The sequence below is a fragment of the Schistocerca gregaria genome, chromosome 2 (assembly GCF_023897955.1).
Source record: "Schistocerca gregaria isolate iqSchGreg1 chromosome 2, iqSchGreg1.2, whole genome shotgun sequence".
Lineage (NCBI taxonomy): Eukaryota > Metazoa > Arthropoda > Insecta > Orthoptera > Acrididae > Schistocerca > Schistocerca gregaria.
The window spans coordinates 374060743-374078812 of NC_064921.1; the positions used below are offsets into that span (position 1 = coordinate 374060743).

The following is an 18070-nucleotide window of genomic DNA, read 5'->3' on the forward strand; positions in this document are numbered from 1 at the left end:
TACAGCATGTCCCATTGTTGTCAGGCCTGTATTGGTGCCATAGGTGGTCACATCCCATACTGAGCACATTAACCAGTTGTCAGAATGTGTGTGCAAATCCAAAAATGAAGAAAATTTTTGTCTCCTATTATGCTTGTTGCAGTTGATTACACTCTGTATTCTTTACACTGTTTCTACTTTACAATGACCAGTTTGTACTGTTTTGTGGCAAAATAAACACAACCTTGCAAAATTTCCATTTGTTGCTTTAATTTTGAACACCAGTGTAGTCAATAATTTATGACAATTTGATTTTAGCAGATGACAATGTTCTGAATCTGACTGACAGAATGGAAGTTTATTTTAATATCCTTGGCCATCATCATCATCATCAGTTCTACTTACAATGAGAAACAGGAACTGCAAATGTTTTATCTCTCTCTCTCTCTCTCTCTCTCTCTCTCTCTCTCTCTCTCTTTCTTTCTTTCTCGTTCTCTTTGTTTTCTAAAGTGTGACAATGTGAGTATGCTGCCATAATGAAATTTCACTGGCATAAGCACCATATCAAAGAGATGAGCTCATAGCCTGGTGAACAATTATTTCAGTCCCTGCTACAATAAACCTGGTTTATAACTTTACACTTTTCATAAGTGACTATGACAATGAGTACAGAATTATGCTCTAACGAACAACCTGAATTGTTGTCTCTCACAATCTTTGTTGAATCTTTTCCCTACAAATATATCCTTTTAGCTGACTATTACTGCTTGTGACCTAACATTTAAATTACACATACGAGCTATACAGTTACATGCTTTGTAGTAAGTGTGGAAAGTGAAATGGCAAAAGCTGGCCAACATTTGTAGTGTGCGTGGTTAGCTTTGTTGTTGTCTGAACACATACAGCTCATCTGTAAAATGTGTTGTAGATGTTGCTTAGAAATTCTGATAATTGAGTTGGGCAAAAAGCCTGGGGATCACACATGTACATGCAGATTTGATTTTATTCAAACATGAATAATGTCTCCAAATTTGTTGTTTTCATCCTTCAGGTAAAGATGCAGCACTAGAAGCAGCCCGACTTCAGCTTGATTCACAGAATGAATCCCAGCCAACAGAAGATATGTGCAAAACATGTTCTGAATATGGAGAAAATCATATCCAAGTGGAGGAATACCATAAGAAGGTACAGTTCACAGTTGTAAATCCAAGATGCAAGAAAATGTGTAGAAAAGAGTAGATCACTGCTTAGCAAATTGAGGAGGCAGTGAATAGTGGACCTTGTGCCACTATTGTCACCTGAGACTGTCATCTGGCTGGAGCAAGTAGCACTCTTGAGTAGGGCAGCTGGTAGGTAAATGAGGTGGAGGGGGACCTTAAAGTGGAGAGGGAAAGGAACGTGAAAGATGAACCAGCAAGTAGCTTTGTGTAAGGGCAATTTGGGGAATAGAGACTGCAGACAGTAGGTTGAAGTTGTTGGTCATTACTGAAAGAATTGCTACTCTATCCAGCCACAGATGTATGTTGTGTGTGGCTGGGATTAAAAAATTTCACAAATCATGTAGAATGCGGGTGTCAAGGATTTGATGGGTTTAACTAGGGAGACAGATTCCATAGAGAGGTTTTGGGAAGGGCTTTAGTGGTACAAGAAGGAACTGCAGTTCCAGTTATGATCAGTTTTGCAATGCTGAATGGCAGTTTTTTTCTACACTAACAAGCTATGGGAAAAGACCAGTTAGGCAACTATGTTCCTAAACATTATGAGTAATACATTGTGACTGACTTCAGCAGCTGCTTCACAAGCAGTAACATTTGAATTCTCTCCACCTTTGTGTATGCCTTTGGAACTTAATTTCTACTGCCCCAGTCCTCCAGTTCCCTCCCCCCATTTTCCTTCATTACATTCCTACTCTTTTGGCGAAATATCAGGCTTTCATTCCCTTTCTGTATCCTTTTTTTTTTTTTATTATGTCATCCCAGCCCCACCTCTACATGATTGAGGAAAACTCTCCAGTCAAATGACAGCACTGAGAGCCGAGAGGGGGGGGGGGGGGGGGGGGGAGAGAGAGAGAGAGAGAGAGAGAGAGAGAGAGAGAGAGAGAGAAGCAAGCTTCTTCTGTATTTAGTTGTGATTCTATTCCAAATTTTCTAAGGAATGATCCCCTCTACCACCACGACTGCCACAGCCACTGACGACACTACCACACATGTTTCTAATGCCAAATCATAGAAATTATCCAGTCTTTAAATTCGGCAATCGTTTAGTATTGTAAGTTAACAGAAAAAGAATGGCACAGTGCACAGTTACGAGGAGAAAGAATTTGGTCTCTAGTGAGATATTTTAAGAAACATTAAGAGTTGTATCCTCCTTGGCTGTTTCAAATGAATGAACAGTGTAGTAGTTACGCAGAAACAAAGAGATTTGTACAAGACTAACACTGAGAACAATATCAAACCAATCTTCAGACTAAAAACTGCAAGCAAAACATTCTTTCTCATCTGTCCCACAAATTAGATACTTCACTTTCTCAGGAATTTATCTGATGATGTTCGTAAAATTTCTCACTTTACATAAGAGCGAAGCTAGTCTCATTCAAAAAAATAGAAAGACAAAATTTCCCAGGAGTCAAGCTCATTGAGCGTATCATCTTTATAGGAAGTGGTGAATGAGTGAGAGCGAACATAAAATGTAAATGTTACAAAAAATGCACCAATAGAGGTACAACAATCCTTCATGGCCAGTCTTTCACTGATTCAGTGATTTCAAATACTCAAATTCTCTGTGCCCTGAAATCCAGTCTGGATAATCAGCAACATTTGTAATGCACAAAAATATTTTTTATTTTTACAAGAATAGTTGTGAGGTTGCTAATTGCTCCTTCTGTTACATTCATTTTGTATTTTAGTATTATGTCAGTCATGTCTTCATCTACAGTGATCTCAGTGGTAATGTGTTAAACTGGAGCGAGCTGAAATAACTGTCATAATTTGCCTAACCCAGGAAAAGGAGTATCAGTATTTGGTGTCGAGTCAATAAATTCTTCACAGGTTTAATTTGGGAGTATCAAATTGACACTGAGAATTGTTTTCTGAGGGCAAAACATTGCTGTAGACATTTATACATTCACCTTACAATAAGGTCTGGCCCGACAGCCATTCTACCATGCAGTTCGGAGTGTTACCACTGCCTGTGAACTTGAGAGATGGGAGCTTATTTTGTATCATTTACTTTCCTCCTGTCACCAACTGAAGTGTGCCATGGGTTTGTTTATGAAGTTCACACTTGAAATATACTGTAGGATATATTTTCTTACGTTAAAGACTTTATTATTTTTAAAAAGAAATGCTTATGCACAGTTTATGTGTCATTGTGTCATACTAATGAGTGAGTTCCTGTTTCCTGGTTTAGATAATGGAATTATTTAAATATACACCATTTGTTGATTTTTTTAATAGTGCATTTATGTTGTTACATATGCATTTGTTGTATATTTTTCAGATGCTTGAATTCAAGGCTGCATTGGAACAGAGGGATAATATTGTGCAGAAATTGTCAGATTCACTAAAAGATGCACTAAGAAGCCGTGATGAGTTACAGTTAAAAGGAGAACATCTAGCTCTTGAAGTAGCATCATTAAATCACCAGCTTCAGTCTACAAAGGAACTTATACAGAATCAGCAGTGGAACACAGGAATCAAACCTGATGATTATATTCTACTAAAAAATGAGGTGATATTTGTAATGCAGTTGTCCAGATTTGTTTAACAAATTTTCTATGTGTTAGATTTTCTATATGTTACAAAGATGAACATAACATATGGCTATGGTAAAACTTAGATTGGAAAACTGATAGTGTTTCATCTGTCAGCACATTAGTGTTTTGGAACAGGAATAACTTGTTGCAGTTTTCTGAGATCTTACACTTATTCACACAATATTCCCTGCAAGTCAGCTTCAAGGAAAGCCATTAGAAGTGAAACACTCCAGATTTTGAAGCACAAGTAATTTGGTTTTATGGACAAGCAGTACACCCTCTGTGACTGCATAGTGTCTGATCTGCACATATAGGTGTATTCTCATCCCTTGTGACTGCATTGTTTCATAAAATGGAAAGATTTTGTATTGTGATTATGATGCCACAGTGGTGAATTATGTAATAAGCACTTTTATTTTAATATTTTGTGTGTGTGAGTGGGCGGGGTGGGGGTGGTGGGGAGGTGGGAGGGAGGAGGTGGAGGATTGTGGGGGGGGGGGGGGGGGGGGGAAGGAGAAAAAAAAAGAAGTGCTGGGCTGGAGATGAGTAGATTGTGTTGGGGCAGAGCTGGGGTGAGGTGAAAGAGGATGAACAGAGAGAGAGAGAGAGAGAGAGAGAGAGAGAGAGAGAGAGAGAGAGAGAGAGAGAGAGAGCTAGCTTTTGTTGCATATACGTCTAACCCTATTAGCAGCACATTTTGCAGACAGTATGCACATATATCGCTATAGGTACCTACAAAATTATATCAGTGTGTGACTTGTAGATCACAGGGTATGATGCCACATACACTGAGGTGCATGAAAAACTGCCGCATCATATGTAACAGTGACATATATATTACTTCTTTGCTACTAACTCTATTCATGACATCTCTCTCTAACAGTATCCACATATGCCACTGAATGTACTTACATAAATATATCATTGTATGACACACAGTTAAAGAGAAAATGCTGGATGGAATGTAACAATATTGTGAAAAAGATGTTGCTACTCACCATATAACAGAGATGCTGAGTTGCAGATAGACACAATGAAAAGACTATCACAAAATAAGCTTTCGGCCAACAAGGCCTCTGTCAGCAACACGCACACATGCATGCAACTCACGCACACGTGACCACAGTTTCTCATAGCTGAGGCCGGACTCTTGCTTCAGCTGCCAGAGACTGTGGTCGTGTGTGTGTCAGTGTGTGTGTGTGTGTGTGTGTGTGTGTGTGTGTGTGTGTGTGTGCATCTGTCATCTATTTTTGACAAAAGCCTTGTTGACCAAAAGCTTATTTTGTGTGAGTCCTTTTGTTGTGCCTATCTGCGACCCAGCATCTCTGTTGTATGGTGAGTAGCAGCTATCCTTTCCATAATATTTTTACACAGTTGCAGAGATATGTCGTCACAAGCACTGAGATAAGTGTAAAAATGCTACACCGTGCTTCAAGTTTTAATACACATATTCTTTATTACTAAGGCAACTCCTACAGTCAAGTCAACTTAAGGAAGTCCTTGACAAATGGCAGTGCTTTTGACAGCTCTCAACTGTGAAGCGCAAATGTCTGCAGGTGAAACTGGTATCCATCTATAGAGCTTTTTAGACATTTGAAGAATCGTGTTGCAGAAATATGAAGCAGCTACGCTTAGCATACGGAAACTTCATCTGGATTCTGTACTTATACATTTATATATTATGTATATTTTTTTGTACAATCATCATCATCATCATCATTTAAGACTGATTATGCCTTTCAGCGTTCAGTCTGGAGCATAGTCCCCCTTATAAAATTCCTCCATGATCCCCTATATCAGTGCTAACATAGGTGCCTCTTCTGACGTTAAGCCTGCTACTTCAAAATCATTCTTAACCGAATCCAGGTACCTTCTCCTTGGTATACTCTGACTCCTCCTACCCTCTACTGCTGAGCCCATGAGTCTCTTGGGTAACCTTGCTTCTCCTAAGCGTGTAACATGACCCCACCATCTAAGCCTGTTCGCCCTGACTGCTACATCTATAGAGTTCATTCCCAGTTTTTCTTTGATTTCCTCGTTGTGCACATCCTCCTGCCATTGTTCCCATCTACTAGTACCTGCAATCATCTTAGCTACTTTCAAATCCGTAACCTCAACCTTATTGATAAGGTAACCTGAATCCACCCAGCTTTCGCTCCCATACAACAAAGTTGGTCGAAAGATTGAACGGTGCACAGATAACTTAGTCTTGGTACTGACTTCCTTCTTGCAGAAGAGAGTAGATCATAGCTGAGCACTCACTGCATTAGCTTTGCTACACCTCGCTTCCAGTTCTTTCGCTATGTTGCCATCCTGTGAGAATATGCATCCTAAGTACTTGGAACAGTCCACCTGTCCTAACTTTGTTCCTCCTATTTGGCACTCAATCCATTTATATCTCTTTCCCACTGACATTACTTTTGTTTTGGAGATGCTAATCTTCATACCATAGTCCTTACATTTCTGATCTAGCCCTGAAATATTACTTTGCAGACTTTCAATAGAATCTGCCATCACAACTAAGTCATCTGCATATGCGTGACTGCTTATTTTGTGTTCGCCTGTCTTAATCTCACCCAGCCAGTCTATTGTTTTCAACATATGATCCATAAATAATATGAACAAAAGTGGAGACGGGTTGCAGCCTTGTCCTACCCCTGAAACTACTCTGAACCATGGACTCAATTTACCGTCAACTCTAACTGCTGCCTGACTATCTATGTAAAGACCTTTAATTGCTTGCAAAAGTTTGCCTCCTATTCCATAATCACGTAGAACAGACAATAACTTCCTCCTAGGAACCCGGTCATATGCCTTTTCTAGATCTATAAAACATAGATACAATTCCCTGTTCCACTCGTAACACTTCTCCATTATTTGACGGTAGCTAAAGGTCTGGTCCTGACAACCTCTAAGAGGCCTAAACCCAAACTGATTTTCATCCAATTGGTCCTCAACTAATACTCGCACCTTCCTTTCAACAATACCTCAGAAGATTTTACCCACAATGCTGGTCAAAGAGATACCTCTGTAGTTGTTACAATCTTTTCTGTTTCCATGTTTAAAGATTGGTGTGATTACTGCTTTTGTCCAGTCTGATGGAACCTGTCCCGACTCTCACGCCATTTCAGTTATCCTGTGTAGCCATTTAAGACCTGACATTCCATTGTATTTGATGAGTTCCGACTTAAATTCATCCACCCCAGGCACTTTATTGCACTGCAATCTATTGACCATTTTCTCCACTTCCTCAAATGTGATCCTATTTCCATCATCATTCCTGTCCCATTGTACATCGAAATCTGAAACATTACTCATCGTATTTTCACGTATTTCACCAGCAGTTTTCCTGACCTGTCCAAAATACTTGTCATTTCCTTCTTACCTCTCTTTTTTAAGACTGCTAATTACACTCCAGAATGGTTTTCCATAAGCCTGACCCAAGGTCTCCATCCTGTTTCCAAAGTACAACTGTTTCATAATTTCAAAGATGTTTTTCACAAATCCATGGTAAGAAATCTTTTTGATACTTCACTGCAAACACAGATAATTTTTTGTTTTTGTTTCTAATAGAAAATTGGCAAAATCAATGCCCAGTCAGTGCCATTTTATCGTCTAGTATGGTGCACATAAAATAATCATGATTTAATCCTAAGTTGTGAGGGTTCTGATGCTGGAGCAGTATGTAGTAGTGGCTGTAAAGCTAGTGGCTACCACTGTAATAAACTGTTGTAGCGTAAGTCATGTTTTACAACAACTGTTTATTACAAAGCAAGTCACAAATATTAAGTACACAGAACACTTATAACCAAGATACACTAATTGTTTTACAACTATGAACCTTGGGTCTTACCATTGTGGAATGACTTGATGACACAGATAATGTTACTATATGTGTAACCACAAAGGAGAATAACTGTGTATAGCCCCCTGAGCAGGGGGAGCAGCAGGGGCAATGGACTGATCAGACCCAGTAATGTTAACTATAATGTCCGTGCTATTTGAAAATGCAAAAGGGTAAAAGTAAGGGGAAACTGTAGCCATTAGATTTCCATAGGCTCTGCAGTTCTGGTGTTCTGTTTACCCGCCTCAGTCTTGAGCTTAAATTTTGCGAATAAAAAGTATTTGTTGGTGGTTAATCAACATCTACATTTATACTCCGCAAGCCACCCAACGGTATGTGGCGGAGGGCACTTTACATGCCACTGTCACTACCTCCCTCTCCTGTTCCAGTCGCGTATGGTTCGCGGTAAGAACGACTGTCTGAAAGCGTCCGTGCGTGCTCTAATCTCTCTAATTTTACATTCGTGATCTCCTCAGGAGGTATAAGTAGGGGGAAGCAATATATTCGATACCTCATCCAGAAACGCACCCTCTCGAAACCTGGCGAGCAAGCTACAACGCGATGCAGAGCGCCTCCTTTGCAGAGTCTGCCACTTGAGTTTGCTAAACATCTCCATAACGCTATCACAGTTACCAAATAACCCTGTGACGTAACGCGCCGCTCTTCTTTGGATCTTCTCTATCTCCTCTGTCAACCCGATCTGGTACAGATCCCACACTGATGAGCAATACTCAAGTATACGTCGAACGAGTGTTTTGTAAGCCACCTCCTTTGTTGATGGACTACATTTTCTAAGGACTCTCCCAATGAATCTCAACCTGGTACCCGCCTTACCAACAATTAATTTTATATGATCATTCCACTTCAAATCGTTCCGCACGCATACTCCCAGATATTTTACAGAAGTAACTGCTACCAGTGCTTGTTCCGCTATCATATAATCATACAATAAAGTATACTTCTTTCTATGTATTCACAATACATTACAATTGTCTATGTTAAGGGTCAGTTGCCACTCCCTGCACCAAGTGCCTATCCGCTGCAGATCTTCCTGCATTTCGCTACAATTTTCTAATGCTGCAACTTCTCTGTATACTACAGCATCATCCGCGAAAAGCCGCATGGAACTTCCGACACTATCTACTAGGTCATTTATATATATTGCGAAAAGCAATGGTCCCATAACACTCCCCTGTGGCATGCCAGAGGTTACTTTAACGTCTGTTGACGTCCGTACATTGATAACAACATGCTGTGTTCTGTTTGCCAAAAACTCTTCAATCCAGCCACACAGCTGGTCTGATATTCCGTAGGCTCTTACTTTGTTTATCAGGCGACAGTGCAGAACTGTATTGAACGCCTTCCGGAAGTCAAGAAAAATAGCATCTACCTGGGTGCCTGTATCTAATATTTTCTGGGTCTCATGAACAAATAAAGTGAGTTGGGTCTCACACGATCGCTGTTTCCGGAATCCATGTTGATTCCTACAGAGTAGATTCTGGGTTTCTAAAAACGACATGATACTCGAGCAAAAAACATGTTCCAAAATTCTACAACAGTTCGACGTCAGACATATAGGTCTATAGTTTAGCGCATCTGCTCGACGACCCTTCTTGAAGACCTGTGCTCTTTTCCAATCATTTGGAACCTTCCGTTCCTCTAGAGACTTGAGGTACGCAGCTGTTAGAAGGGCGGCAAGTTCTTTCGTGTACTCTGTGTAGAATCGAATTGGTATCCCTTCAGGTCCAGTAGACTTTCCTCTGTTGAGTGATTCCAGTTGCTTTTCTATTCCTTGGGCACTTATTTCGAGGTCAGCCATTTTTTCGTTTGTGTGAGGATTTAGAGAAGGAACTGCAGTGCTGTCTTCCTCTGTGAAACAGTATTTCAGCTTTACGCGTGTCATCCTCTGTTTCAATGCCATGATCTTCCCGGAGTGTCTGGATATGCTGTTTCAAGCCACTTACTGATTTAACGTAAGACCAGAACTTCCTAGGATTTTCTGTCAAGTCAGTACATAGAATGTTACTTTCGAATTCACTGAACGCTTCACACATAGCCCTCCGTACTCTAACTTTGACATCATTTAGCTTCTGTTTGTCTGAGAGGTTTTGGCTGCGTTTAAACTTGGAGTGAAGCTCTCTTTGCTTTCGCAGTAGTTTCCTAACTTTGTTGTTGTGCCGCGGTGGGTTTTTCCCATCCCTCACAGTTTTACTCGGCACGTACCTGTCTAAAACGCATTTTACGATTGCCTTGAACTTTTTCCATAAACACTCAACATTGTCAGTGTCGGAACAGAAATTTTCGTTTTAATCTGTTAGGTAATCTGTTAGGTAATCTGAAATCTGCCTTTTATTACTCTTGCTGAACAGATAACCTTCCTCCCTTTTTTTTTATATTCCTAATAACTTCCATATTCAGGGATGCTGCAACGGCCTTATGATCACTGATTCCCTGTTCTGCACATACAGAGTCGAAAAATTCGGGTCTGTTTGTTATCAGTAGGTCCAAGATGTTATCTCCACGAGTCGGTTCTCTGTTTAATTGCTCGAGGTAATTTTCGGATAGTGCACTCAGTATAATGTCACTCGATGCTCTGTCTCTACCACCCGTCCTAAACATCTGAGTGTCTCAGTCTATATCTGGTAAATTGAAATCTCCACCTAAGACTATAACATGCTGAGAAAATTTATGTGAAATGTATTCCAAAATTTCTCTCATTTGTTCTGCCACTAATGCTGCTGAGTCGGGAGGTCGGTAAAAGGAGCCAATTATTAACTTAGCTTGGTTGTTGAGTGTAACCTCCACCCATAATAATTCACAGGAACTATCCGCTTTTACTTCACTACAGGATAAACTACTACTAACAGCGACGAACACTCCACCACCGGTTGCATGCAATCTGTCCTTCCTAAACACCGTCTGTACCTTTGTAAAAATTTCAGCAGAATTTATCTCTGGCACCAGCCAGATTTCTGTACCTATAACAATTTCAGCTTCGGTGCTTTCTATCAGCACTTGAAGTTCCAGCACTTTACCAACGTAGCTTCGACAGTTTACAATTACAATACCGATTGCTGCTTGATCCCCGCATGTCCTGACTTTGCCCCGCACCCGTTGAGGCTGTTACCCTTTCTGTACGTGCCCAAGGCCATCTAACCTAAAAAACTGCCCAGCCCACGCCACACAACCCCTGCTACCCGTGTAGCCACTTGTTGCGTGTAGTGGACTCCTGACCTATCCAGCGGAACCCGAAACCCCACCACCCTATGGCGCTAGTCGAGGAATCTGCAGCCCACACGGTCGCAGAATCGTCTCAGCCTCTGATTCAGACCATCCACTCGGCTCTGTACCAAAGGTCCACAGTCAGTCCTGTCGACGATGCTGCAGATGGTGAGCTCTGCTTTCATCCCGCTAGTGAGACTGGCAGTCTTCACCAAATCAGATAGCCACCGGAAGCCAGAGAGGATTTCCTCCGATCCATCATTGGTGCCGACATGAGCGACCACTTGCAGATGGGTGCACCCTGTACCCTTCATGGCATCCGGAAGGACCCTTTCCACATCTGGAATGACTCCCCCTCGGTATGCACACGGAGTGCACATTGGTTTTCTTCCCCTATCTTGCTGCCATATCCTTAAGGGGCCCCATTACGCGCTTGACGTTGGAGCTCCCAACTACCAGCAAGCCCACCCTCTGTGACCGCAATGCATTGTTCTGGGACAGAATAAGGCTAAAATACCAAATTTTAAAAATTGTAGTGATTCACCAAAATACTAGGTGATTATGGACATTGGACATGAGGACATGTTATATCAGGGCTCCATTGTGTTTTTATCCTAGTCATAACATGTTTTCAGGAATTGCTTTGACAGATTCTTATTATAAACTGGCAATTGAAGTACATAATTATACTGATGTAAGTACCTAAAAATGTTATTATTATATAGTAATATATGAAAAAACATTATTATTAGAAGGAAAGTCGCTACTCACCATATTGCGGAGATGCTGAGTCACAGATAGGCACAACAAAAATATTTTCACAATTATAGCTTTTGACCATTAAGACCTTTGTCAGCAACACACACACACACACACACACACACACACACACACACACACACACACACACACACACAACCACACGTGCTCAAATGCACACACATGACTGCAGTCTCAGGCAACTGAAACCACACTGTGAGCAGTAGCACCAATACATGATGGGAGTGGCGACTGGGTGGGGGTAAGTAGGAGGCTGGGGCAGGGAAGTGGAAGGATAGTATGGTGAGGGTGGTGGAAGGTGAAGTGTTGCAGTTTAGATGGAGAGCAGGGGAGAGGTGGGAGGGGGGGGAGGTAGCAGAAAAGGAGAGAAATAAAAACAAAGTAAAAAAAAAGAAAAAAATCAGTCAATTCATGATGACACCCAGTCTTCTTCTTTTTTTTTACTTACCTCCTTTTCCACTACTTCCCCTCCCTCCTCCCCACCTCTCACCAGCCCTCCATCTAACCTGCAAAACTTCACTGCCCTCCACTACCACCATACTATTCCTGGCCCTCTCCACCCCAGCCTCCTCCTTACCCCACCCATTCACCTCACACATCATGCACTGGTGATGCTGCTCGCAATGTGGTCTCAGTTGGCTGAGACTGCAGTCGTGTGTGTGTGTGTGTGTGTGTGTGTGTGTGTGTGTGTGTGTGTGTGTGTGTTTTGTTGACAAAGGCCTTAATGGCCAAAAGCTATAGTTGTGAGAATCTTTTTGTTGTGCCTATCTGTGACTCAGCATCTCCACTATATGGTGAGTAGCAACTTTCCTTTTGATAATATTGTTACATTCCATCCTGGATTTTCCATTATATGAAATAACAATCAGAAAAGTTTTCTTCATTCTGCTATTTCTATAGAACTGCTAAAAAACTATTCATTTTTTTGTGTGAAATGAGTCAATTTAGCATTTAGTGCACAGCACAAAAGTGATACCAAGGCAGTCGGCATCTGACATAATTTTTCTGGGTTTTATTCATCATCTCAAGTAGAGTTGTTTGGCATAGAACATCCTTGTTATTGGTGATGGATGGGCTTTGTGTTCTGGCGTGTTTTGTTGCTGGAACTGCATAATCTTTGTCATAATTTCTCCTTTTCTTCCAAGTGCACTCTCTCTTGCGAATGTGGAAGTATAGGTCATTGCTGAATGTAGACCCAGTGCTATAATGAAGAAAAAAACAGTATATTACAGTATTGTTGTGAGGATATAAACAATCACTTATTTGACAGCATAGGTTATATTAGCATATTGCAGTCTCTTCGAAACACATTCAAGTTTAAAGTGACTGAAAAAACAGTAATTACCTTTATTTCTCAAAGCCATGCTGATCTGCGATAAACAGCTTTCTTCAGTCAGATGCTAAAACCTACTGGAAGCTTGCACAAAAGAAAACAAGTGATGCACAGAAAGCACATAATGTAACATGCACACTACAGTCGGGCACATCAAGTCTAGTTAAATGCTGGAGCTAGAAAAAAATAGAATAGAATAAAAGTTGGATGTAGCATGTATACTACATAAGGACTGACAAGTTTAATTATAAGGGTAAAGCTTGGAAAAAATATTCGAGAGGCGAAACAGTCACTGATGTGGATCTCTGAGTGAGCACTACTCAGGAGGATGTTGGTATTGATAAAAATAAATGTAGTGTTCTGTGTGCTGGAGTGTGAAATGTCAGATTCCTGTGTCAGATAGGTAGGTTACAGAACTTGAAAAGAGGGATCCACGTTTCAAGTAAGATTCCCTTAAGCAATTCAGCATTTTTGTTGTTGGCTCTTTTGGACTTAATATACACTGCACAACAAAATTAAAGTTTCACTTTTTTGAAACCTTGTCATTTTCTCCCACTGGTACACAGAACTTCACAATTTAGCTTAAAGGTGCCAAACCTACCTTTGTGATGGTGTAAAAGTGTGGCACCCTGCAACGTCACCCTCAGGCTTGGTGAAGCTTCAGAAAGCAAGATGTTGACACATAAAAAAAGGGGCCAGAACTCAGAAGTTCATTCAAGGTGTAACGTGAGTTAATGATGTCACGTTGTCACCAGATTTTCATCACAGTTTTGCCCCACACCATTGGAAGGTAATCTAACCTCCCCTTACCTACATCTCATGCTTCTGCGACAAAGGTCAGCACTGCGATGCCCAGCATTGAAATCATGCAATTTTCTTATGTAAGGCCAAAGAAAACAATTCGGTGACCACTGCTCATAATCAACGTGCAAAGGCCTCAAGAGGTGTCATAAAGAGCATGAATCAAACTATCCCTTCCCATGGGGCATTCATTTGTGCACATTTTACATCCAGAAATGACAGTTTGGAGTGTGATGTGCAATATGGTGAGATTGGTAACCTTTGACACTGCTGACACCCCCAGAATGATTCTGCTTTTCTCTAAGGACATAAGGGGATGCAGTCCAATTGAACATGATGTCATCCTCCTTTGGAATGTAACATGACAACAAATTTTGCTTTGGTATACAGGGTGGTACCACTAGGAACTGTTCAAAACCATTTGATGAAATCTGAACGTAAACCAAAACAGGAAAGGTCCTTTTTCACATCCTCCTGTGATGAATGCATGGGTGGGGTGCAGCATTGACACATGTGTTAATAAAAATACAAAAGGAACCTGTAAGACACTGCAGTTTGGTAGCACCTCGGTGCAACCTGCAAGCCTGTCGGTGCACTTTGCAAATGTCTCTTCATTGAGACACCGATCTCTACTTGTCAGAGGGATAGACGACTCTTTTGACACCCTTAGACTTTGCATACAGTCAGCAGACACTGTTATAACCTTTAATCACAATAATTGCGTGGATATTCACACTCTCTCTTAGAAACAATAGCTGATCACATGATTACAACTCAGTCTCTCGTATTCAACTGCCGTGCCGTGACATGTGGCCGGTGCCGTTCGTAGCTAGGTGGTGCTCCCGCGCTCAGCCGATTTGCAGAGTGCCTCTATTGCCGTTTGTGCGTACTGTCGTGGCGGCACTGTTAAATGTTGTGGCACTATCACAACACTTTTCCCCCCTTGAAAAAAAAACCACTCACTTCCTTGGAGACATGGACAGCGCAGAGACATCCATGGCCTCTTGTGAGGCCCCGAGGAGATCCCGCGCAGAGACACGAGAGTATGGTCGAAAATGTCCAGGACGGAAGCTCGTGCGTGGAACGTGCCTCCTGGATGAGATGATGGGTGAAAACTCCGGAGCAGCATCCATAGGTGTCGTGGACCTGGGAGTGTGCTCCAGCGAGATGGGTCCCGGTGAAGGCGGCGTCGCGACTGGGGCCGGTTCCGGCATATTCGGAAGCGGCAGCGACGTCGGCTGCATCAACACGGACGGTAGATCGGCAGCAGCGACAGGACTGGCGTCTCGGGCTGGTGGAGGCAAAGGATGGGGCGGTGGCATCGGCGTGGCCACCACTCGTGGGCGCATCTGGTCGTAATGATGAACAACCGTGCCGTCTCCTGTACGAATTTCACAAAGCCGGCGGCCGCATAGAGCCTTGACCACCCCTGGAATCCATTTAGGGCGAGATCCATACCCTCGTGCCCACACGTCGGCGCCCACCGAGTATTTTCCCGCACTAGGGGACACAGTACAAGGCCTGACAGGGTGAAGCAGGTGCAGTAGAGTGCGCGGTTGGCGGCCATGCAAGAGTTCAGCAGGGCTGCGATCACCCAGAGGCTTGAAGCGATAAGAACTCAGAAATTGCAGCAGGGCGTCATCTGTGGAAAAATCACTAAGGAATTTTTTCATCTGGCATTTGAAAGTGCGGACAAGGCGCTCAACCTCCCCATTTGATTGCGGATGGAAGGGAGGTGCTGTAACATGATGAATCCCTTGTCCAGTACAAAAATCACGGAAGGCCTGCGAAGAGAACTGAGGGCCATTGTCCGTGACGATCGTGGATGGAAGACCTTCTAGCACAAAGATTTTGGAAAAAGCCAGCGTCGTCGCCGCAGTGGTGGGTGATGGACATCTAACAACAAACGGAAACTTCGAGAAGGCGTCAATCAACAGTAGCCAATAAGTACCGAGGAAGGGGCCAGCAAAGTCGGTGTGCACCCGTTCCCATGGCTGAGCTGGATCAGGCCACGGAGAGGGCATTGTACGAGGTGCTGCCAGTTGTTGAGCACACTGGCCACACGCAGCAACCATATGGGCGATGTCCGAATCAATACCGGGCCAATAAACGTGCCTGCGGGCCAGGGACTTAGTCCGAGAAATACCCCAATGGCCTTCGTGCAACAGTTTGAGAACATCTTTGCGAAGAGAGGCTGGCACCACGACCCATGGAGATGCGCCATCCGTGGCCAGAAGAACAACACCATCACAAACAGACAGACGAAGGCGCAAGGCATGGTAGTTGCGAAGGGGATCCGATGCCCGGCCCTTGGTCCTGTCCGGCCAACCTCGTTGAACAAAACCGATCACCCGACGCAGGACCGGGTCCCGCGCAGTAGCCGACGCGACCTGCGAACCTGTAAGTGGAAAGCCCTCGACCGCGCGACGTTCTTCCTCATCAATATGGAAACAGAGGAGTTCATCACGATCGAAAACAGGGTCGGGGCCCATCGGCAATCGCGGCAATGCATCAGCGTTGGCGTGCTGGGCCGTGGGGCGATAGTGAATCTCATAATGAAAACGAGACAAGTATAAGGCCCAACGTTGCAGGCGGTGAGCTGCCTTATCCGGAAGTGACGCCGATGGGCTGAACAGAGAGACCAGCGGTTTGTGGTCGGTGATGAGGTGAAACTTAGAACCATACAAAAAAACGCTGAACTTTTTTAGAGCATAAATGATAGCAAGCGCCTCCTTTTCGATTTGAGAGTAACGCCGTTGCGCCTCGTTGAGGGTCTTGGAAGCATAGGCGATGGGTGGTTCCAACCCATCCTCATACCGATGGGCAAGAACAGCCCCTAGGCCATACTGTGACGCGTCAATCGCCAGAACCAAGTGCTGACCCGGACAGAATGTGGCAAGACAAGGCGCCGACTGCAAATGAGCCTTCAGACGGACAAAAGCCTGCGCACACTCGTCGGACCAACAGAAGGGGACGTTTTTGCGTAACAGCTGACGCAGAGGATAAGCTACCGCCACTGCGGATGGAATGAATTTGTGATAATAAGCAATCTTGCCTAGAAACGCCTGAAGTTCTTTGACCGTAGACGGCCGGGGTAGAGCGTTAATGGCGGCAACGTGCTGACGGAGAGGACGTATACCCTCACGGGACAAATGGACACCAAGATACTCAATGGAGGGTTGGAAGAACTGTGACTTGTCCAGATTGCACCTCAACCCAGCCGAATGCAAAACCCGAAACAGTGAACGTAAATTACGAAGGTGCTACTCAGTGGAGGCTCCTGTGACAACAATGTCATCTAGATAGTTTATGCAGCCGGGAACGGAAGCTGTGAGCTGTTCCAAAAACCGCTGAAAAATGGCCGGTGCGCTAGCGACGCCAAATGGTAATCGCAGGTACTGATACAACCCACAAGGAGTGTTGATAACGAGAAATTCCTTGGAAGTAGCGTCCAACGGCAACTGATGCTACGCCTCCGATAAGTCAAGTTTGGAAAAGAACTGGCCCCCAGCGAGCTTGGTAAACAACTCCTCAGGACGGGGAAGAGGATAAGTGTCAATGAGGCTCTGAGCGTTGACGGTGGATTTAAAGTCATCACACAATCGCAGACTCCCGTTTTGTTTAGAAACCACCACGATCGGCGATGCCCATTCGCTGGAGGTAACCGGAAGGAGAATCCCCGCAGCTGTTAACCTGTCCAGCTCAGCCTTGACAGGTGCACGCAATGCCACCGGAATAGGGCGTACCCGGAAAAACTTAGGGCGAGCCGTAGGTTTAAGAGTAATGTGGGCTTCAAAATCCTTAGCACAACCCAGACCAGCAGAGAACATGGACGAAAATTCAGAACACAATCCATCCAGCTGTTGATACGGAATATCCTCAGATATGAGGTGCACATCATCATCAATGGAGAACCCGAACAACTGGAAAGCATCATACCCGAACAGGTTTTCAGTGCCCGCATGATCCACCACATAAAACGTGAGGGGCCGAACAACAGACTTGTAGGCAGTGGAAGCATCAAACTGGCCCATGATAGGAATTTTCTGTTTATTATAAGTCCTCAGATTTCGCGTAACTTGAGACAAAGGAGGAGAGCCCAACGCCAAATACGTGCGAGAATTAAGGAGAGTTACTGCAGAGCCAGTGTCCACTTGCATGCGGATGTCTTTATTCAGAACACGAACAGTAACAAACAACTTATTTGTTTGAGAAATCACACAGTGAACATCCATGTCCGACGCCTTGTCCTCATCGACAGGAACTTTATGGGACTGACACACAGAAGCAATGTGGCCTTTTTTCCTACATGAATTACACATGGCCCAACGTTTTGGACACGCTGCCCTGTCATGCT

The 18070-nt window shown here is 43.4% G+C and overlaps 1 protein-coding gene across 10 annotated transcripts in view; it reads left to right on the forward strand.

The window, feature by feature from the left end:
• LOC126319942 (A-kinase anchor protein 9-like) overlaps window positions 1-18070 on the forward strand; it is a 490541-nt gene that overhangs the window by 91055 nt on the left and 381416 nt on the right. For all 10 annotated transcript variants that reach the window (XM_049993656.1, XM_049993664.1, XM_049993682.1 and 7 more), the window contains 2 exons: window positions 1031-1164; window positions 3478-3708. In XM_049993656.1, coding sequence (XP_049849613.1) covers window positions 1031-1164; window positions 3478-3708 — 365 coding nt within the window. The remainder of the gene's footprint in view (window positions 1-1030; window positions 1165-3477; window positions 3709-18070) is intronic.